Raw genomic sequence first — 20041 nt, forward strand, 5'->3', positions numbered from 1 at the left:
TATTTTGCGATCCAAACAAATCGCAACTCAAAAAGTACAATTGAATGATACTCAAAGTCAGAAGAAGCAACGGTGATTTACAATGGAAGTGCCCATTGTAAATGATAAATCATCAGCTCAAAGGCAACGTTAAGTACATTTGCCTGCAGTCAGTTCAAATGATATATATATATAGTAAATTGATATGTAGAAGGGTTATCAGGAAGCAGGTTACAGTAAATCTATGAAAGTTCTCTTCTCTGTATTGAATAAAATAGAGTTCAGTGTGAATACTTGCTGAAGAAACATCAGCTTTTCATGGTCAGCATGGTTTTTGTTTACTTCTGGCATCGCGCACCTAGCTTGAAGGTCGGAAGTTGGACATTTAATTATTATTATTATTAAAGGAGTTCCATGATAAATCAGTAAAGTGCTCTTTTAAGGTTAGAAAATCATAGATCATGGTCATTGATTATAGAAACCAAAGTTGATTGTTGTCCATAGCCTTAAATCATGTTTTAATTGGCTGTAAATGCAAACTTAACACTTCATCCACATTTACCTGTTGTCTTGATATATTTAACATGACACATCATGTTGTCCCCACCAATCGGCTGCTCTAATGTAATACTGTATTCATTCGTCAATTCATTTCAGTGGCTTCTAGTTCCAAATGAAATACTTCCTGCTCAAGACGTTTCACATTAAGCCATTTAGCAGCTCAAGGGGGAGTAATCCCTCATTGAACTATAGGATGACTGTGGCTTAGTGGTGAGCAGGGTCTTCCTTCAATCAGAGGATTGGCAATTCAATCCCTGGCTCCACTAGCCCATGTCGTTGTGTCCTTGGGCAAGACACTTAACTCCAGAATTGCTCCTGTAGCTGTGCCTGCGTTGTGTTAAAGTTAGTTAGTGGACCTGATGGGCAGGTGGCATCTTGCTTGGTAACTCTTCCCGTTAGTGTATGAATGGGTGAATGATTACCTTTTATGTCTGTCCAAATAATATACAAGTGCTTTGTGAAACTTACAATACAACATTACCTTGTTTGTGTGTTTGCACTAAGAATATATATATATATACAGTATATACTCCCAAAAAAGAAAAACAGGAAAAAAAACTTTTCATGGGGGAAAAAAAGGGAAGAACCCTTCAGGAGAGCAACAGGCACAAAGACTTCGAGGAATAAGTAGAGTTAGTAATGTGCAATGAAGAGACGTAAATTCATCCATAAGGAGAGAGAGAAGAGGAGAGAGGTGCTCAGTGTATCCTAAAACATCCCCCAGCAGCCTATAAGCCTATAGCAGCATATCAAGGGGCTGGACCAGGGCAAACCTGATTCAGCCCTAACTATAAGCACTATTAAAGAGGAAAGTCTTAAGTCTGTTCTTAAATGAGGTGACTGTGTCTGCCTCCCGGACTGAAAGTGGAAGCTGGTTCCATAAAAGAGGAGCTTGGTAACTGAAGGCTCTTGCTCCCATCCTACTTTTTAGGACTCTAGGAACCACAAGTAGCCCCACATTTAGTGAGCGCAGCTCTCTAGTGGGGCAATATGGTACTACAAGCTCCTTAAGATATGATGGTGCATCACCAATCAAGGCTTTGTAGGTGAGGAGAATAATTTTATTTTACAGAAAGTTAGTGGAGAACAGCTAATACAGTAGTAATGTAAACTCTTTTCAACTGGAGGGACTTAAGAGACTTATTAGAGCAGCCTGATAATAAGGAGTTGCAGTAATCTAGTCTGGAAGTAACAACACATGATTTTTTAAATGTTACGTAGATGAAAAAATGCAGTCCTTGAGATTTGCTTAACGTGGGAGTTAAAGGACAAGTCAAAGATAACGCCGAGATACTTTACAGTGGTGTTGGATGTCAGGGCAATGCCATCTACAGAAACCACATCTGTCCAAGCACAACTTAGAAACTACAAGAAGTATAGTATAACTTTGGATTTCTGAACATGCTAAAAGCTATGCCTGGGGCTGTCATAAGGGTGATACTTGGTACATAAAGAGTTTGGGGGTTCATGGCTTTTTCTAGCTTTTTTCAAAACACAAGAGCAAAAGTGTAGAGAATAGAATAAACTGATCGTCTGTTCTGAAGTGAGTTGATTAGGTTAGCATACCCTGCTAGCTAGCTTACTTTCTATAGTAGTAACTTAGTATTACTTTTGAGGCCAAAGAATGTATAATTATCTAAAAGTGTTTTCAAACGGAGAGCTATTGGCATCAGGCTCTGTCCATGTCCTTACTTTGAATCAGCGGCATCGGGGTGCAACGCCTACTTCCGACCCTACCAGCTTGTACACCACAGGCTGCTGCTATCCACCTAATAGAATCTCATTATGCAGCTAAAATAAGAGCGGGTTGTAGCTTAGAACAGGGGAAATGGCGTGCTTTATGACCCGATTAATATAGCAGGTTCTGCTGGATATAATTAACCCTTACAACGTTTACGTGTACTGCTAGAATGGAAAGAATGACTGGTGTAACATTAACTAACTAACATTGTTGGTAACATTGTTTGGGGAGTAAGAAAAAAAGGGTCACTACTACAACTAGAAAGTAATAAATGTAACAAACATAATTTAGGTAAATGCTACACAAGAAGCAGTGTAGTGTCCCACTTTCTTTTGCTTTGAATTATTACAAAATTCTCTACGCTATAAATAATAATAATAATAATAAGACATAGCTGAGGATATTGCTGGGCTCTAAAGCAGCAACAATTCTCATGACCTTTAGTTTGACAAAACATAGTTGCAAATTACCTCTTTCAGGATAGACTTCAGTGCTTTCAAATGTCAGCTAAAAAGGTTTGATACATTTAACACCTCATGGAAGTTTAACCACTCAAATAAGGCTCCACGTCCTTTAGCTAATTAGCGATGCCTCTGTTTTGTGCTATTTTGATCAAAGCAGGGGTTGCGCTTTTTTTTTTTTTGCTTTGGGTTTTATTTTTCTACATGGTCTGCACTCGCCATTATTGAGAAAGAACTGTTGTTACACATAACAGGAATTTTATGTGTTTGTTTTCTCTCAGCTGGAGAAGAAAGAGATGACGCCACCCTTCAAACCTCAAATCACTGATGACTACGGCCTCGAAAACTTTGACACACAGTTTACCAATGAACCAGTGCAGCTAACGCCAGATGATCCGTAAGTACGGCCTCGTGAAGTCATGTTGAATTCAATTACTGTTATCCCAGTAAAGTCAACCGTATGTGAACCACTAAGAGCACTCTTTCAATTCAATTCAATTCAGTTTATTTTGTATAGCCCAATATCACAAATTACAAATTTGCCTCAGAGGGCTTTACAATCTGTACACTACATAATGACAACTTTGACAGTGATGAATCATTACCTGTCAAGATGGTCTTTGCTCTCTGCGATGTTGATAGTGTCGTGAAATGTTAAAACATCAGACATCTAAACAAAAATCTTTGCAGCCCTTTAAAATCACCTTTGAATTAGTCATGATAATCAACCATTACATTACATTACATTACATTACATTACATTACATGTCATTTAGCTGACGCTTTTATCCAAAGCGACTTACAATAAGTGCATTAAACCATGAGTCCAAACTCAGAACAACAAGAATCAAGCAAGTAAAATTTCTTCAATAACGTTAAACTACAAAGTGCTATCAGTAAGAGACATTTAAGTGCTACTAAAGTGCTAAACTACAAAGTGCTATCAGTAAGAGACATTTAAGTGCTGCTAAAGTGTTACTACGGCTCTACCTTCCCTATTCACGGTATAGTCAAAAAAGATGTGTTTTTAGTTTGCGACGGAAGATGTAGAGACTTTCTGCTGTCCTGATGTCAATGGGGAGCTCGTTCCACCAATGAGGAGCCAGCACAGCAAACAATCGTGATTTTGTTGAGTGTTTAGCTCGAAGTGAAGGAGCTACAAGCCGATTGGAAGAAACCGAGCAAAGTGAACGAGCTGGGTTGTACGGTTAGACCATGTCCTGGATGTGAGGTTAGACCATGTCCTGGGTGTGAGGTTAGACCATGTCCTGGATGTAGTACCATAATAAGACTTCAACAATTGTGCATTGTTATTATTATATTAGTGGAAACCATGTCTAATTCTCAAGCCTCTGAGTGTTTCCTATGACATCCCTTGAGTGTCAATTGAAATCCGGCGTTGCTAGGAGACAAACTGTTCCCTTCTATGGTTGGCTGATGTCCGTGCCTTTATAACATTAAACATGTTTGAAGACTGTACTGTTAAGTTTGTATTCCACTCAGAAAGTTGCAGCCTAGTTTGCTTTTCATTCATGTTTTTTCAACACCTGCACACTCAGTGCCACATTCATCCCACGGTGTAGGGGGAGGCGAGTCTCAGTATAAGGTCCAGATGTGGTGATGTGGTGAAGGGGCCCAATTGTGACCACAACCCCGGGTGATTCAAATCACAGAGTAACATGCTGAGTGTTGGTCACAACAGATGGGGCGAAGCAATTGCCAGCCCCCAAGTTAAAAGTAGTGTTCATTTTTCAGCTATTTTTTATGCCTCCGTGCTGGCGACAGCTGGACTCAAATCCAATTATTGGCCATAACTCAAGAAATCATTGTCTAATGGGACAAAATTATGAAGTGATGATATTTTGGACAGACTTGGATGTAAACTGCAACATGACTAGTTAGAGCATACGATCGGTGGGCTGTAATTCTAGTTTATTTAGTCCTGTGTCAAAAGTCCTTGTATGATTGCGTCATAATGGGTTTCACATTTCTGTCTTTGTTCTCCTGTAGTTGTCATTGATAATGATAACTTTCCCCTGACTTCTTATTGTGTGCTGCCGCTTTTGTAAGAAAAAACAGTCAACTTTATTTGTCTCCTTTTTTTATGTCAAGTTTTTAATCTTCAAACCACATTTTTGTCTTGTCACGTCAATGTTAGTGTTTAGCTGTTGGTGTTAGTGTTTTATTAAAATGGAGCCTCATGTTATAGCCAAATTGTATAAGTGGCCAATAGCCCCCAGGACCAATCTACTTTTCCATCCATCCATCCATTATCACCCGCTTATCCGGGGTCGGGTCGCGGTGGCAGCAGGTTCAGCAGGCCGACCCAGGCTTCCCTCTCACCCGCAGCACTTTCCAGCTCATTCTGGGGGATCCCGAGGCGTTCCAAGGCCAGCCGGGAGATATAATCCCTCCAGCGTGTCCTCGGTCTTCCCCGGGGCCTCCTACCAGTTGGACGTGCCCGGAAAACCTCTAATGGGAGGCGTCCAGGAGGCATCCTGACTAGATGCCCGAACCACCTCAGCTGACTCCTTTGGACACGAAGGAGCAGCGACTCGACTCCGAGCTCCCCCCTGATGTCCGAGCTCCTTACCCTATCTCTAAGGCTGAGGCCGGCCACCCTACGGAGGAAGCTCATTTCGGCCGCTTGTATCCGAGATCTCGTTCTTTCGGTCACGACCCAGAGTTCGTGACCATAGGTGAGGGTTGGAACGTAGACCGACCAGTAAATGGTCCGGCTCAGCTCCCTCTTCACCAAGACGGACCGGTACAGCGCCTGTTTTACTGCTGCAGCCGCACCGATCCGCCTATCGATCTCCAGCTCCACCTTACCCTCACTCGTGAACAAGACCCCGAGATACTTGAACTCCTTCGCTTGGGGTAGGCAGTTTGCCCCCACCTGGAGGGAGCAATCCGCCGGTTTCCGGCAGAGCACCATGGCCTCAGATTTTGAGGTGCTAACTCTCATCCCTGCCGCTTCGCACTAGGCTGCAAAACGCCCCAGTGAATGCTGGAGGTCACGGTCCGAGGAGGCAAACAGGACCACATCATCCGCAAACAGCAGAGAGGCGATCCCAAGACTCCCGAACCGGATCCTCTCCGCCCCCTGTCTGCGCCTAGATATCCTGTCCATGAAGGTCACGAACAGGACCGGTGATAAAGGGCAGCCCTGGTGGAGGCCAACACCCACCGGGAACGTGTCTGACTTACTACCGAGGAGACGAACACAGCTCCTACTGCATGCGTACAGAGACCGGATGGCCCGTGCCAACGGGTCCGGCACCCCATACTCCCGCAGCACCCCCCACAAAAACCCCCGAGGGACCCGGTCGAAAGCCTTCTCCAGGTCTACAAAGCACATGTAAACTGGTTGGGAAAACTCCCAGGACCCCTCCAGTAATCTTGCGAGGGTAAAGAGCTGGTCCACTGTTCCACGACCGGGACAGAATCCGCACTGTTCGTCTTGAATCTGAGGTTCGACAAGCGGTCGGAGCCTCCTCTCCAGCACCCTATAGTATATATATATATATATATATATATATATATATATATATATATATATATATATATAATATATATTATACATATTATATATATAAACCTAGGTGACAATTAAAAAAAAGTATTTTTAATGGGGGTTATATATATGGGGCATAATATAGTACATGTTATATATAATATATACATATATTATACATTTTATATAAACTCTAGGTGACAATTTACCGAATTTAGAGAAATTCCAATTAACCTTGTTAATTGGCCATTGTATTTGTGGGAGGAAACCAAAGATCTCGGAGGAAACCCACCTAACACCGGGAGAAACTACACACACAGAGGTTCAATTTTCATTCAATTCAGTTTATTTTGTATAGCCCAATATCACAAATTACAAATTCCCCTCAGAGGGCTTTACAATCTGTACACATACGACATCCCTGTCCCAGGACCTCACATCGGATCAGGAAAAACTCAGAGGTGTGTCCACTAAGCCTGTTCTGAGCAGCACGCTGAAGCTGTGAATGTGTACAGCTAAAAAAGGTGATCGGTAGACCTTTTCATTAGAGGTTGACAAATATGTGAAAAGTATGTTCAGTGGGTGGATGGGCCATCTTTTTCCAGAAAACTTCTGCATCCAATAAAGAAAAACATCCCTGTCTGCGAGTTCCCAACATTGACGTCTTCATCCACATTGATCTGATTAATGCGAACGTGTAGCCTTCAGGATCTGACAGGAGCGCTTGTTTAAGACTGAGGAGGGAAAAGGCTGGAGAGATCTGGCACACCAGACGGTTGCAGGCTCCACGTCTGCAGACCAAAACACAAGCATGGCCTGTTTTCCTCTGTGCAGTCACAAGATTCCATAAGGCTTTGGCAGGCCCCGTCGATAGATATTACCAGGCTTATGTCAGGCAACATTTTCATTTCAATCCATGCTGGATACATTTTCCAAAGTTTATAATTTTCCTGCAAAGATTTTATTGGACTGATTTTAGCAAACCATTTTTTCAACAACCACACTGATCAAAAGCAGGAGCTGAATGGAAAAATGTTATACACCATGCACTCTGCCCAAACTGCATTCGTATTAGCATTTTCATCAATAACATTAGGACATGTAGTAAGAGCTTTGTAAAAACGGATTGTAATTTCAAACAATGGTGAAGCCAACGATCTTTTATAATGTCCTATACTGGATGTCCTAAGGGCTAGGATGCTACCTACAGCTTTTCAACCAATGAGAAGCAATGAGTAAGAATCTGATTATGAAAGGATTTGGTTAATTGTATTTACCGTGATATTTCTGGCCACAATAATTACTGACCAAAGTGAAACGCCTGGCACCAAAACACTAAATCCCTGACCTCTCTCCAACAGCTGTGTCTTTTAACTCTTCGTAGTCTCAACACAATTAATCGTGCAGATGGTGATGAGGCTGAAATCGTTGGACAATATTTCCCTGAAGACATTCACTTGTACACAAAAAGAGTTTGAGTCTGACAAATGAAAACAAAAACCTTCAGGAAGCTCTACTCAACTGAACTCTGTTGGGGTTTTCCATGAGCACAAGGTTAGCTTAGTAACTGGTACTTAGTTTGGTACCATCTCGACATTGTTCCAAGCGAGCTGAGCCGATACTATAAGGTGGAGTTAAAACACAGCAAACCACGAGTAGGTTTAGGTTTTAGGTTTATTTATTTGCATAATATTACAATATTTTACAAAATTACAAACATAAAATGAAATATGCATAAAATAGACAACAAAAGAAAAAGAGAGAAAGAAAGAAAAGAAAAATAATGAAATTGTGTTGAGTGTGTGTGCATGTGAAAGTAAGCATGTTCAGGGATGTTGGATTATACCTCTGGTATTTCCTAAGGAATGGGAATGCTATGTGAAACAACTATAAATATCGATATAACAGCTAAAACAAGAAAACAATGAACACGTATACATAACACTCTTACAAAACAGCAATTACAATTTCTTTTAGGCACTTTTTAAAACATTCTTTTTTTAGGTGGGAAAAGTCATTCCATAATTTGGTTCCCCTAAATCTAAAAGAAAATTGACCTCTGCTAGTCAGTAATTTAGGAGGATGAAGATGTGAAGATTGACGAGTTGAGTATGAGTGAATCTGTGAATTGACCTTGAAGTACGTCTTCAAGGAATATTTCCTTCACCTAAAAGGATCTTATACATAAAAATGCAAGTTAAAGAAATATTAATGTAATAAATAGTAAGAATCTGCAGTTTCTGAAATAAAAGGAGCAGCTGAGAAATGAGACTGTGATTGTGTTGCAATCCTAATCTTTACCAGACTCTTTAATGCCATCCACCACAATATGATGGCGTCTGGCCCTCCAGATAGTCTGATTTGTCTGAGATTGAGATCAAACTTTTGCAGATTGTGTCCAAATCTGTCTTGTTTCATTAAACATTTTGGAAAACAGTTTTACATGACATTTTAAAATCATAAAAATTCTTTTGAGTCATTTCTAGACTCACTTTAACATCATAGGCCTGTTTTGACAGATCATCAATCCTCCTGTTTGAAGAATCAACTATGATCTGTACACATGTTTTGAGTTTTCATGGACAGTTTCCTGTTCAAGCAGAGATTTGTGTGGAAGTCTTTTTGCTGGTCAAACACACTTTAGCCATGATGACATAACATCATAGCCTCAGTGGCATTGTTAGAAGCTTTGGGTGGCATGGCACTGTCCTTAGGCTTCACGGCCTACCATGTTGGATAGAATTGCCAACCACAAGATCACAGACGATCACAGAAACACAGCAGCAGCCATCTTGGAAAAAAGCAGCCACCTAGGGAAAAATGATGACGGGTCAGTGAGAAATTGTCACTAGCGCGACATGGAACATCCTGCACTAACCTGCCATTTTGAAATAGCCAAGCTCCCGTCAATAGTGACTGCATTTTTAAAAATGTACTTTATTATGACTAAATATCAAAACTACGCTGTACTATGTTGTATATTAAGTGTAGAGGATTTAGCAAGTGTTGATGTCACAGCAGTTCCACGAGGATCGCTACGGCGATCAGCTGAGAATCCCACCTACACTGAGGTGGGTATAATGAAGGGTATAATGAAGCCTTAAGATCCAGGCAGCACAAGCCCATCAGGGTAGTGTTACAGCAGGGTTTCATGTCTTTGCTCTCTCCATAACCAAAGAGTATGCGGTTGCACAGCAAGTTTGGCACTGAGAGCCTTCTTGACTTCATGCTGTGAAATAAAGCAGAATTAGAATTGGATCTCCAATATATGGCGCCATGTTTGGTATTCTAACCACCGGTTCAGCAAGGTTGTAGACAATCTTGGAAACAAAGACACCATCGTGGCTTTTTCCTGCTTGTGCGACATTGTGAAATAGCCGGGCACAGAGCAACAAGGGCTCCCAGTGTTAATTTGGAGCTTATTAAATGCCCATCATGCTGTGCAACCATGACAGATGTCTTTGGGTAGCTACCATGGCTCAGTTTAAAGATGCTGTACACCTCTGCTGTTCACTAGACACTGAACGTCAAACCAGCCTTGGAGTGGGTGAGCCTCGAAGCTCATTAAGGGCCTGCAAAGAGACGGCTCTGACGCTCATCCCAGCTCATTTGTGACAGCGTTTGACGAGGGGAGTCTGTGACTAGGGAGGCAATTGTCGTTACGGTTGGGGTGGTGCAGTGAGGGAAGAGGGAGATGAGTAGGAGAAAGGGTTGGGGAGCGCACTGCCAGTTCAGTAGTGGAGATATCAACCTGGCATCAAACACCCACAGCACATCAAAAGAAGAAGCATGCCTCCTCCCTGCGTCTCGCAGACTATCTCCACACCCCTTTCTCTTCCCTCTGTTACCAAGGAGAGGGGCTGATGTCGCCCACTCCTGCTCTGGGAGGGGGTGATGCAAAAAAGCTCTCCAGTCTCCCCTCTCTCCCACTCGTGTTGGGCTTGGCATTAGAAGAAAGAGAAGTGGGTGCTGTGTAGGGAGAGAGAAGGGTAAACCCTCCGTGTTTGAGATTTACATTGCGACATTAAAAGCTAGATTTGCTGGGGGCCCTTGCCAGCATGGGAAGGGGGAGGGGTAACGGGAGAGAGGCTTTTGTTTTTTTATGCCAGCTCCCTGTCTTCAAAAATGGCAGCTTCACCCAGTCTCCAGAGAAGCATACTTTCTTTTTCTGTAGCCTTGGTCCTTTCCAGGCCTTGATTATGGAGGTCTGCTTGGATCTTAATGCATATTATGTATTGCCCCTAAGCCTAAGGATCCAGGACCTACACTGTTTGGACATCATACTAGTACATGTAACAAACTTCTGCCCCACAAAATCACGTGTCATGTTGTGTCCATCGGTTTCACAGGCAACATATGTATATTATACAGTGGTGTATAAAGTACCCAAAAGCAATACATATTTACTGTATTTAAGTATCAAATTTTATGATATTAAATATACTTAAGCAATTGAATCGCCACCTTAACGTGGTGGAGGAGTTTGAGTGGCTCAGTGATCCTGGGAGCTATGTTGTCCGGGGCGTCAGCCCCTGGTAGGGTCTCCCAAGGCAAACAGGTCTCGGGGGAGAGCCCAGACTAAGAGCGGTTCAACAAACCCTGATGATAAGCAGCCCACGGATTGTAGCCACCTTGCCCGGACAAGGGAAACCGGGGCACCCTCCCGGAGCCAGACCCAGGAGGGGAGCTCGTCGGCGAGCGTCTGGTGGCCGGGCTTTCGCCCATGGGGCCCGGTCGGGCTCAGCCCGAAAGAACAACATGGAGCAGCTGTCACCCTGTGGACCCACCACCCGCAGGGAGAATTATCGGGGTCGGGTGCTATGTAGACCGGGCGGCGGGCCAGGCGGGAGACCTGGGCGGGCCGATCGCCGGCAGCATAGACTAGCTCTAGGGACGTGGAACGTCACCTCACTAGCGGGGAAAGAGCCGGAGCTGGTGCAGGAGGTGGAGCGGTACCAGCTAGATATAGTTGGGCTCACCTCCACGCACAGCATGGGCTCTGGAACCAAGCTCCTGGAGAAGGGTTGGACTTTGTCCTTTTCTGGAGTTGCCCAGGGTGAGAGGCGCCGGGCGGGAGTGGGGATACTCACGAGCCCCCGGCTGAGCGCCGCTGTGTTGGAGTTTTCCCCGGGGAACGAGAGGGTCGCCTCCCTGCGCCTACGGGTTGCGGGGAGTAAGGCTCTGACTGTTGTTTGTGCTTATGCACCGAACAGCATTTCGGAGTATCCGGCCTTCTTGGAGTCGGTGGGAGGGGTCCTGGAAAGGGCGCCGCCTGCCGACTCCATAGTTCTCCTGGGAGACTTCAACGCTCACGTGGGCAATGACAGAGAAACCTGGCGGGGCGTGATTGGGAGGAACGGCTTGCCCGATCTGAACCCGAATGGTGTTTTGTTGTTGGACTTCTGTGCTAGCCACAGTTTGTCCATAACAAACACCATGTTCGAACATAAGGTGGCTCATAAGTGTACCTGGTACCAGAACACCTTAGGCCGGAGATCAATGATCGACTTTGTAATCGTATCATCTGATCTGCGGCCGTATGTCTTGGACACTCGGGTGAAGAGAGGAGCAGAGCTGTCAACTGATCACCACCTGGTGGTGAGTTGGATCAGATGGCGGGGGACTCGGCTAGAGAGACCTGGCAAGCCCAAACGTGTAGTGAGGGTGAACTGGGAACGTCTGGCAGAGGATCCTGTCCGGGAGGTCTTCAACTCCCACCTCCGGAAGAACTTCTCACAAATCCCGAGGGAGGCTGGGGACATGGAATCCGAGTGGACCTTGTTCAAAGCCTCTATTGTGGACGCGGCTGCTCGGGGCTGTGGCCGGAAGGTCATCGGTGCCTGTCGTGGCGGCAACCCTAGAACCCGGTGGTGGACACCGGGGGTGAGGGTAGCCGTCAAACTGAAGGAGGCCTTTCGGGCCTGGCTGGCCCAGGGGTCTCCTGAAGCAGCTGACGGGTACCGGCGGGCCGAAAGGGCTGCAGCGATGATGGTCGCGGAGGCTAAAACTCGGGCATGGGAGGAGTTCGGGGAGGCCATGGAGAAGGACTTTCGGTTGGCCTCAAGGAAGTTCTGGCAAACCATCCGACGGCTCAGGAAGGGAAAGCAGGGTCTACCCCAGGCTGTTCTCAGCAGGGGGGGGGAACTGCTGACCCGGACTGGGGACATCGTCGGGCGGTGGAAAGAGCACTTTGAGGAACTCCTAAACCCGGCCAACATGTCCCCCGGAGAGGGGGCAGCGCCGGAAGACTTTGGGGTGGATTCACCCATATCCCTGGCAGAGGTCGCTAAGGTAGTCAAAAAGCTCCTTGGTGGCAAGGCGCCAGGGGTGGATGAGATCCGCCCTGAGATGCTGAAAGCGCTGGACATTGTTGGGCTGTCTTGGTTGACACGCCTTTTCAGTGTCGCATGGGGGTCGGGAACAGTGCCCATGGACTGGCAGACCGGGGTGGTGGTTCCCATCTTCAAGAAGGGGGACCGGAGAGTGTGCTCGAACTATCGTGGTATCACACTGCTCAGCCTCCCGGGAAAAGCTTATGCCAGGGTGCTGGAGAGGAGGCTCCGACCGCTTGTCGAACCTCAGATTCAGGACGAACAGTGCGGATTCCGTCCCGGTCGTGGAACAGTGGACCAGCTCTTTACCCTCGCAAGATTACTGGAGGGGTCCTGGGAGTTTGCCCAACCAGTTTACATGTGCTTTGTAGACCTGGAGAAGGCTTTCGACCGGGTCCCTCGGGGGTTTTTGTGGGGGGTGCTGCGGGAGTATGGGGTGCCGGACCCGTTGGCACGGGCCATCCGGTCTCTGTATGCCTGCAGTAGGAGCTGTGTTCGTCTCCTCGGTAGTAAGTCAGACACGTTCCCGGTGGGTGTTGGCCTCCGCCAGGGCTGCCCTTTATCACCGGTCCTGTTCGTGACCTTCATGGACAGGATATCTAGGCGCAGCCAGGGGGCGGAGAGGATCCGGTTCGGGAGTCTCGGGATCGCCTCTCTGCTGTTTGCGGATGATGTGGTCCTGTTTGCCTCCTCGGACCGTGACCTCCAGCATTCACTGGGGCGTTTTGCAGCCGAGTGCGAAGCGGCAGGGATGAGAGTTAGCACCTCCAAATCTGAGGCCATGGTGCTCTGCCGGAAACCGGCGGATTGCTCCCTCCAGGTGGGGGCAAACTGCCTACCCCAAGCGAAGGAGTTCAAGTATCTCGGGGTCTTGTTCACGAGTGAGGGTAAGGTGGAGCGGGAGATCGATAGGCGGATCGGTGCGGCTGCAGCAGTAAAACAGGCGCTGTACCGGTCCGTCTTAGTGAAGAGGGAGCTGAGCCGGAAGGCAAAGCTCTCCATTTACTGGTCGGTCTACGTTCCAACCCTCACCTATGGTCACGAACTCTGGGTCGTGACCGAAAGAACGAGATCTCGGATACAAGCGGCCGAAATGAGCTTCCTCCGTAGGGTGGCCGGGCTCAGCCTTAGAGATAGGGTAAGGAGCTCGGACATCAAGGGGGAGCTTGGAGTCGAGTCGCTGCTCCTTCGTGTCGAAAGGAGTCAGCTGAGGTGGTTCGGGCATCTAGTTAGGATGCCTCCTGGACGCCTCCCATTAGAGGTTTTCCGGGCACGTCCAACTGGTAGGAGGCCCCGGGGAAGACCGAGGACACGCTGGAGGGATTATATCTCCCGGCTGGCCTTGGAACGCCTCGGGATCCCCCAGAATGAGCTGGAAAGTGCTGCGGGTGAGAGGGAAGCCTGGGTCGGCCTGCTGAACCTGCTGCCACCGCGACCCGACCCCGGATAAGAGGGTGATAATGGATGGATGGATGGATGGAAATATACTTAAGTATTGAAAGTAAAAAGCATAAAAAAGCAAAGGGTCAGCATTTTTAGAATGATGAAGTTTATTCTTTTAAGTGCTGTGGCCACCATGACCAAGGACAATGAGTTGTGTTGAAAATAATTGGGTTGGCTCTGACCCATCCAGGAGCAACAATGTTCAACATAATGTATTGTACATATGTATACTTTTGCATCTACTAGGAAGTTATCATCATAATTCTCCAAAAAGCAATATGACGCTATGAAAAAGTTGTAATAGTGCGTTTATGAGTATGCTCATTCCGACTAGAGGATGTAGAGGACAAATGCATAATATTGTAAACTCCTTGTAAACTCCTCTGGGCCTGATGTGAACACAATAGACAAAGGTTTTGCTCAAGCTGAATCTGCAATTGGGCGACTGCTTCCATCATAACTCGATCTGATCATCCACAAAATTACTCAAATATCAAAACATGATCAATACTAAAGCAGCACCGAAAGTAACAACCCAGTTATTACTTGAAACTGAAAAATGTCCTGTTCATCTTCAAAAGAAGTTTGAAGGTAGTTAATCCAGTTATTGTAGGAAGTGAATCCAGAATTGATGCCCTTTTATTGATGCAAGTGGCACATTTCCATCCTAAACAGATTTATTTTTGTTATCTTATTGGATTTTCACTAATGGGTGGGAACTTTTTATTTTTATTTAAGAAGTGCCTCTAAGATCTAATTGATTACCATGGCTCTGATTGCACTTATCTATGATAGAACATTTCTTCACCCATTCTGGCTTCAGTCAGAAGTTTTAAGTTCTCGCTCTTTTTCGTCCTGCGATGCTAAACAGCCTTTCACAGGCCGCTGAGGCAGGTAGAGGTGTGCTCAGCTTCACAGACAGCTGTGCGCACAGCTTGCACACTCTGACGCGGTTCAAACCGTAATGCTGCGCTCTCGCTGTCAAACCTATGGTGTGGTGGCTAGCTAACGTTACGTTAACTAACATTAGCCAACTAGTACTGCAATGATTATAGCTAGCGATCTGTCTACTACACTAATTGTCTCATTTGATTTACGATAGATAGCTAACGTTAGCCTAACATACACCATGTATAGCTAAATGAGAAAATCAGACACCTGTCTCCACCCCTCCCCCGCCAAAGATATACTCCAATCCGTTGTTGGTCTTCGTCACCACCGTCGTTTGTTGTGGGAGTAGCAGGTGCTTATTTCTGCTTCCATCATGAAATCAGTCATCGCAGAGTGGAATTCTACTCATGTAGTCACTCACTAGCTAGCATCCTGGGCATCACTGGGAATAATAAAAAAAACGTGGCTTTGAGAACACTGCGCATTAATGTGATTAACCAATGATTTAACTTGCAAGCTAGCACCACTGATTCAACCTGCTTGCTTGAAGTCTGTTCCACCACAGTCCCCGACGTTGGTCTCATGATTAATTTTTTTTCTAAAGATAAATTTGATTTTGTAGCGAGTAAAGAAGGTTAAGTAAAAGTGAAAGAAATGTAAATAGTAAAGTACAGATATCCCAAAAAATCAACTTAAGTACAGTAACAAAGTATTTCTACTTCGTTACTATACACCACTGCTATTATAGTTAGCATTCTATCTTTTGGAATGCCCAAATCCCTGTGCACCTTGTCTCTGCAAGACTCACAAGTCGGCCTCTACTAGTGAAGACCATCTCTCAGGCTCGTCCGGTATTGCTAGACTTCACACCATCTCCCCAGTAGGAGTTGCTGATGACATAAAAGGATTTATGTCATCATTCAACATAGTTAAACCATTTTTACTTTGTCTCACCTCCCAAAGCCAGTAAGCACATATTTGTATCCACTTCCGTCTTTTAATTGTATCAAATTCAGTCTGAATACAACATGAGAACTAATCAAAACTCGATTTTGTGGAAAAGTGGATCAGTATTACACAGTAGTTGCACTGGAAATACGAACATTTACTGGTACCATTGATGTTTTAGATGGTTGCAATCATTACTTGGATTGACAATAGCTGCAGTCTTGTAGAGTGAACTTCTTGGTTTAATATTGGAAGAAAATGTGATTTGTTTTCCAAAAGCACTTATACTTAAAATACATGTTCTGTCTCTCCCACTTCACCCCCTCCTATCCTCTGCCCCGTTCTCCTTCTATCCTCTTCATTCTGCATCTGGCAATGCTTTCAAGTCATCCAGGCCTGGGAAAGAAAAAGAGGCAACATTTACATTGGTTGAACACACTATTTGTTTTGGTCAACTTCCAAACCCTCTCCTCTCTCTTTTGTGTGTCCCTCTTTGTGTTTATTTTCTTACTCTGTTCTATGAAATAATTTTCTAAATGTAATTCTTTATATTGGTGGTTGGCCGACTCCTACGGTGAAAGTACTTCACATTAATTCAGATGGAGGAGAACGACTTGCTTCATCAGTATTCTAGTCAGCGAACTGAGGAAAGACACTGTAGCATTTCATTCACTTGTCCTTGCGCTCTCTGTGGGTAGTATCTGAAACCTGTTCAACACTGGCAGAGGCCCCTAAAGTGAGACCCCCATCCACCTGGTAGACCAGCGGGAAGGCCAGTAAACACACCTATTGTTTTAACTTCAAAGCCTCCTGCCCAGTGTCTGAAGGGAGAAAGCCTCTCGGCCTTTCCCCAGCGAGAGGCCTCCTTCTTGAGCTTCAGTTCCTCCTCTCACCATCACCACTTACACTCACAGATGAGTAAACAGCCTGTTGCTGCAGGAGAAGCAGCCAGCAGTGTTGCTAAGGAAGGACGTTTATTTTTACACAGCCATTTGGAGCCCACTAGTTATGGGGTTCCGCTCCATTCACCTGTGATGCCTTTGTTAATGGAAGCAGCATACTCAGGAAGCAAAGAAGCAGTTTGAGTTCCTCTACTGATTAGTCCACACCGTGTTCTTTCTGTCTCACTCGACATGTTCTAAGAGATGCCATTTTACAGGGTTTAAGGATTTATTCTGAGTGAAAATAACTGAGACACATTAACCCATCAGATGGTTTCCAGGGTGTAGACTTTCTGCAGGACAGCAGAAGCAGGTACCAACACAAAAAGTGAGTTTTTGTTGAGTGCATTATCACTCAAGAACTGTCCCAAGTCACTTTTAAAAAAAGAGTTCAATTCAACTCAATTCAGTTTATTTTATATAGCCCAATATCACAAATTACAAGGGCTTTACAATCTGTACACATACGACATCCCTGTCCCAGGAACTCACATCAGATCAGGAAAAACTCCCAATAAATAGAAAAATAACCTTTGACAGGGAAAAAAGGGAAGAACCCTTCAGGAGAGCAACAGAGGAGGATCCCTCTCCCCGGATGGACAGAAGCAATAGATGTCATGTGTACAGAATGAACAGAGTTACAGAGTTACAACACATTCAATGAATATGACAGACAGAGTTGTGATGAATACCAGTTATGGACATGCACCAATCTGATTCACTGGCGACATCAGTGTGAACTTCTTTAGGTCACACCAGTGAGTGGTGGAGCAATCCATGCGTCTTGGTGAGATACGTGGTTCTAGAAGTGGCTACTCGCAGGGCTAGCTTGTTTTACCTCCATTACCAAACCATTCCTCTCTGTTTTATTAAAGATCAGCACCATCAAGATGGTTTGCTTTTGGTCAGGCTGCAAATTAGTGGGTCAAAATTCACAGAAGTTTAACTTGCCGATTGGATTTACTTGCGCGCTGATAAGACAACACCTTTAATTCTTCGCTCTGTCTCCCTCTCCTTAGGGACGTCATCAAGAGAATAGACCAGTCAGAGTTTGAGGGATTTGAGTACATCAACCCCCTGCTGCTATCCACAGAAGAGTCTGTATGAAGGGGAGACGAGCTTCCTCCTTCGCCCACCTACTGTCTGTCCAAGCTGCCGTCTCAGCCAAAAAACACTCACAAGCCAACTCTGAAAGGCGAGGAGGAGGAAGAGTAAAGGACAACAGGAAGGAGGACCTCACCCTCTGGACCTTGTCAACGAGGCAGAGCAAACTGGAGAATGGGAAAGGTTCCTTCCTGGACCGTTCAGATTGTATCGTTGGAATACCAAACTCGTCTTTTCTTGGTATCTACAAGGAATACAAAGACTTCAAGAACATTCCCTGACGTTATGTTGTCTTCTCCTTTTCTGTTCTGTTTCTCCTTCGGCTTCATTCCGTTGTCCATCCTCATGTCAAAGCTTCATGATTTGAACTGTTTCATTCCGTGCCTGCCACCATGAACACATCTCACATCCCTGGAGAAATATGACAGTTCTGTTGAAGAACTTGAAATTGTACGTGCACTTTTTTTCTTTTGATTAATTTTGTTCTATTTTGGGGGAGGAGGGGCGCAACACCTCACACAAAACAAGAATGTAGAATGACAAAAGAAACAAAATTAAGTCATTATTGTGTATTATATTGTAGGTAGTGAATCCAGAATTGATGCCCTTTTATTGATGCAAGTGGCACATTTTCATCCTAAACTGATTTCTTTTTGTTATCTTATTGGATTTTCACTAATGGGTGGGGGGGTGACAACTTTTTCTTTTTATTTAAGAAGTGCCTCTAAGATCTTATTGATTACCATGGCTCTGATTGCACTTATCTATGATAGAACATTTCTTCACCCATTCTGGCTTCAGTCAGTAAAGACCAACTGATACCATGGCTAGACTTACAGCGTTGGTCCAGACCGCTCAGATGTTTTATGGAATCATGGAGCACACTCGCATCTGTCCTGAAAAATGACTGCATCTTTCTAGTTTTAATAGCGTAGAACAGTTTATTTGTGCCAAGCAAACATCAGATTTGACAAGTAAGAGACAAAGCATTTTCACAACACCATGATCGTTTAGAAATGTCAGATGGCCGTCGTCCATACAGTCCCGTATCGGTATAAAAGGTGTACACGGGCCACGATTGACCTGCTGCCCATCCCAGGCCGGCAGCTTTAGTAACACATCAAATCTGCTGAAAAACAAAGCAGCGCCTCGGCTTCAACCTCCACAGTGCGTACAGGCTTGGTCAGAGTCTTCTACACCAGCTGCCACTGCGTGACCATCTGCAGCCAGTTGGAGATGTCACGTGACCGGTGGGCTGTGCTGTCTGGTAGAAGTGTTTCCATTTCCATGTTTGGGCTCATTGTGTGTTTCATCCCCACGCCAAGGTGCAACTACAGCTTAGTGCAAACTAGACGTACGTCTTTCTGCAGTCAAAACTCTTGGTAAACTGATCAATACAATTATAATGTATTGTATCTATAGTTGTTTCTAAAAGGAATAAAAGATGGTCTTTAGAAAAGCTCCGGGCCGTTGTACGTGACTGTAGTGGACAGGACAAAGAGGAACGGCAGTGTTGAGTTCTAAAAGCATCAGGAAACTAAAAAGATATCAAACATATGATTTTGACTTAAAAGCACAGGATATGTACATCAGCAGATATTAAGTTTCACTTCCCATGTTTCCTTTCGTTATATTGTCACACGGAGAGGAACACGATGCTCTGTACATTCGTTTGTTGGTATTTTCTTCACTTCAAATTGAAGTTTGCATTCCACAGTCCTCAAACTATAGAATAACTTGGACTAAACTGTGGGATAATTACAACTCTACTTCCGTCACCTCCCAGACATTGTTAATGTTACCCAATCCACTAAATACTTCATTCAAATCAAAGTCTGTCAAGTTTTTCTAATAGCTGTGGATGACGGGTTATCACGCTAGAGATTAATAAAAGTCGATTACATCTAAAAACGAATCGATTGTTCTTCGAAGTCTACCACAACATTATGGAAAGGGCTGCTTACTCCGGTCGGTCCGTTCACTCCGAGAAGTCTCGTTCTGAATTCTAGTCACATCCTCTCAATATTCAGCCAAGCAAAACAAACAAATGCTCCTCTTTACAACTCTTACTCACATTTCCACCGTAGTCTCCTAGCAACAAGACACATGAACAAACAGAAAGG

General features: G+C 44.8%; 1 protein-coding gene across 1 annotated transcript in view; it reads left to right on the plus strand.

Moving 5' to 3' along the window:
• The window catches only part of prkcz (protein kinase C, zeta), a 110781-nt gene extending 91772 nt beyond the window's left edge, over nucleotides 1–19009 (plus strand). The window contains exons 17-18 of the mRNA XM_034537607.1: nucleotides 3024–3139; nucleotides 17834–19009. Of these exons, the coding sequence (XP_034393498.1) occupies nucleotides 3024–3139; nucleotides 17834–17921 (204 nt within the window). The 3' untranslated portion in view covers nucleotides 17922–19009. The remainder of the gene's footprint in view (nucleotides 1–3023; nucleotides 3140–17833) is intronic.
• Nucleotides 19010–20041: the final 1032 nt, after the last annotated feature.

The sequence above is a fragment of the Cyclopterus lumpus genome, chromosome 7 (genome assembly GCF_009769545.1).
Source record: "Cyclopterus lumpus isolate fCycLum1 chromosome 7, fCycLum1.pri, whole genome shotgun sequence".
NCBI lineage: Eukaryota > Metazoa > Chordata > Actinopteri > Perciformes > Cyclopteridae > Cyclopterus > Cyclopterus lumpus.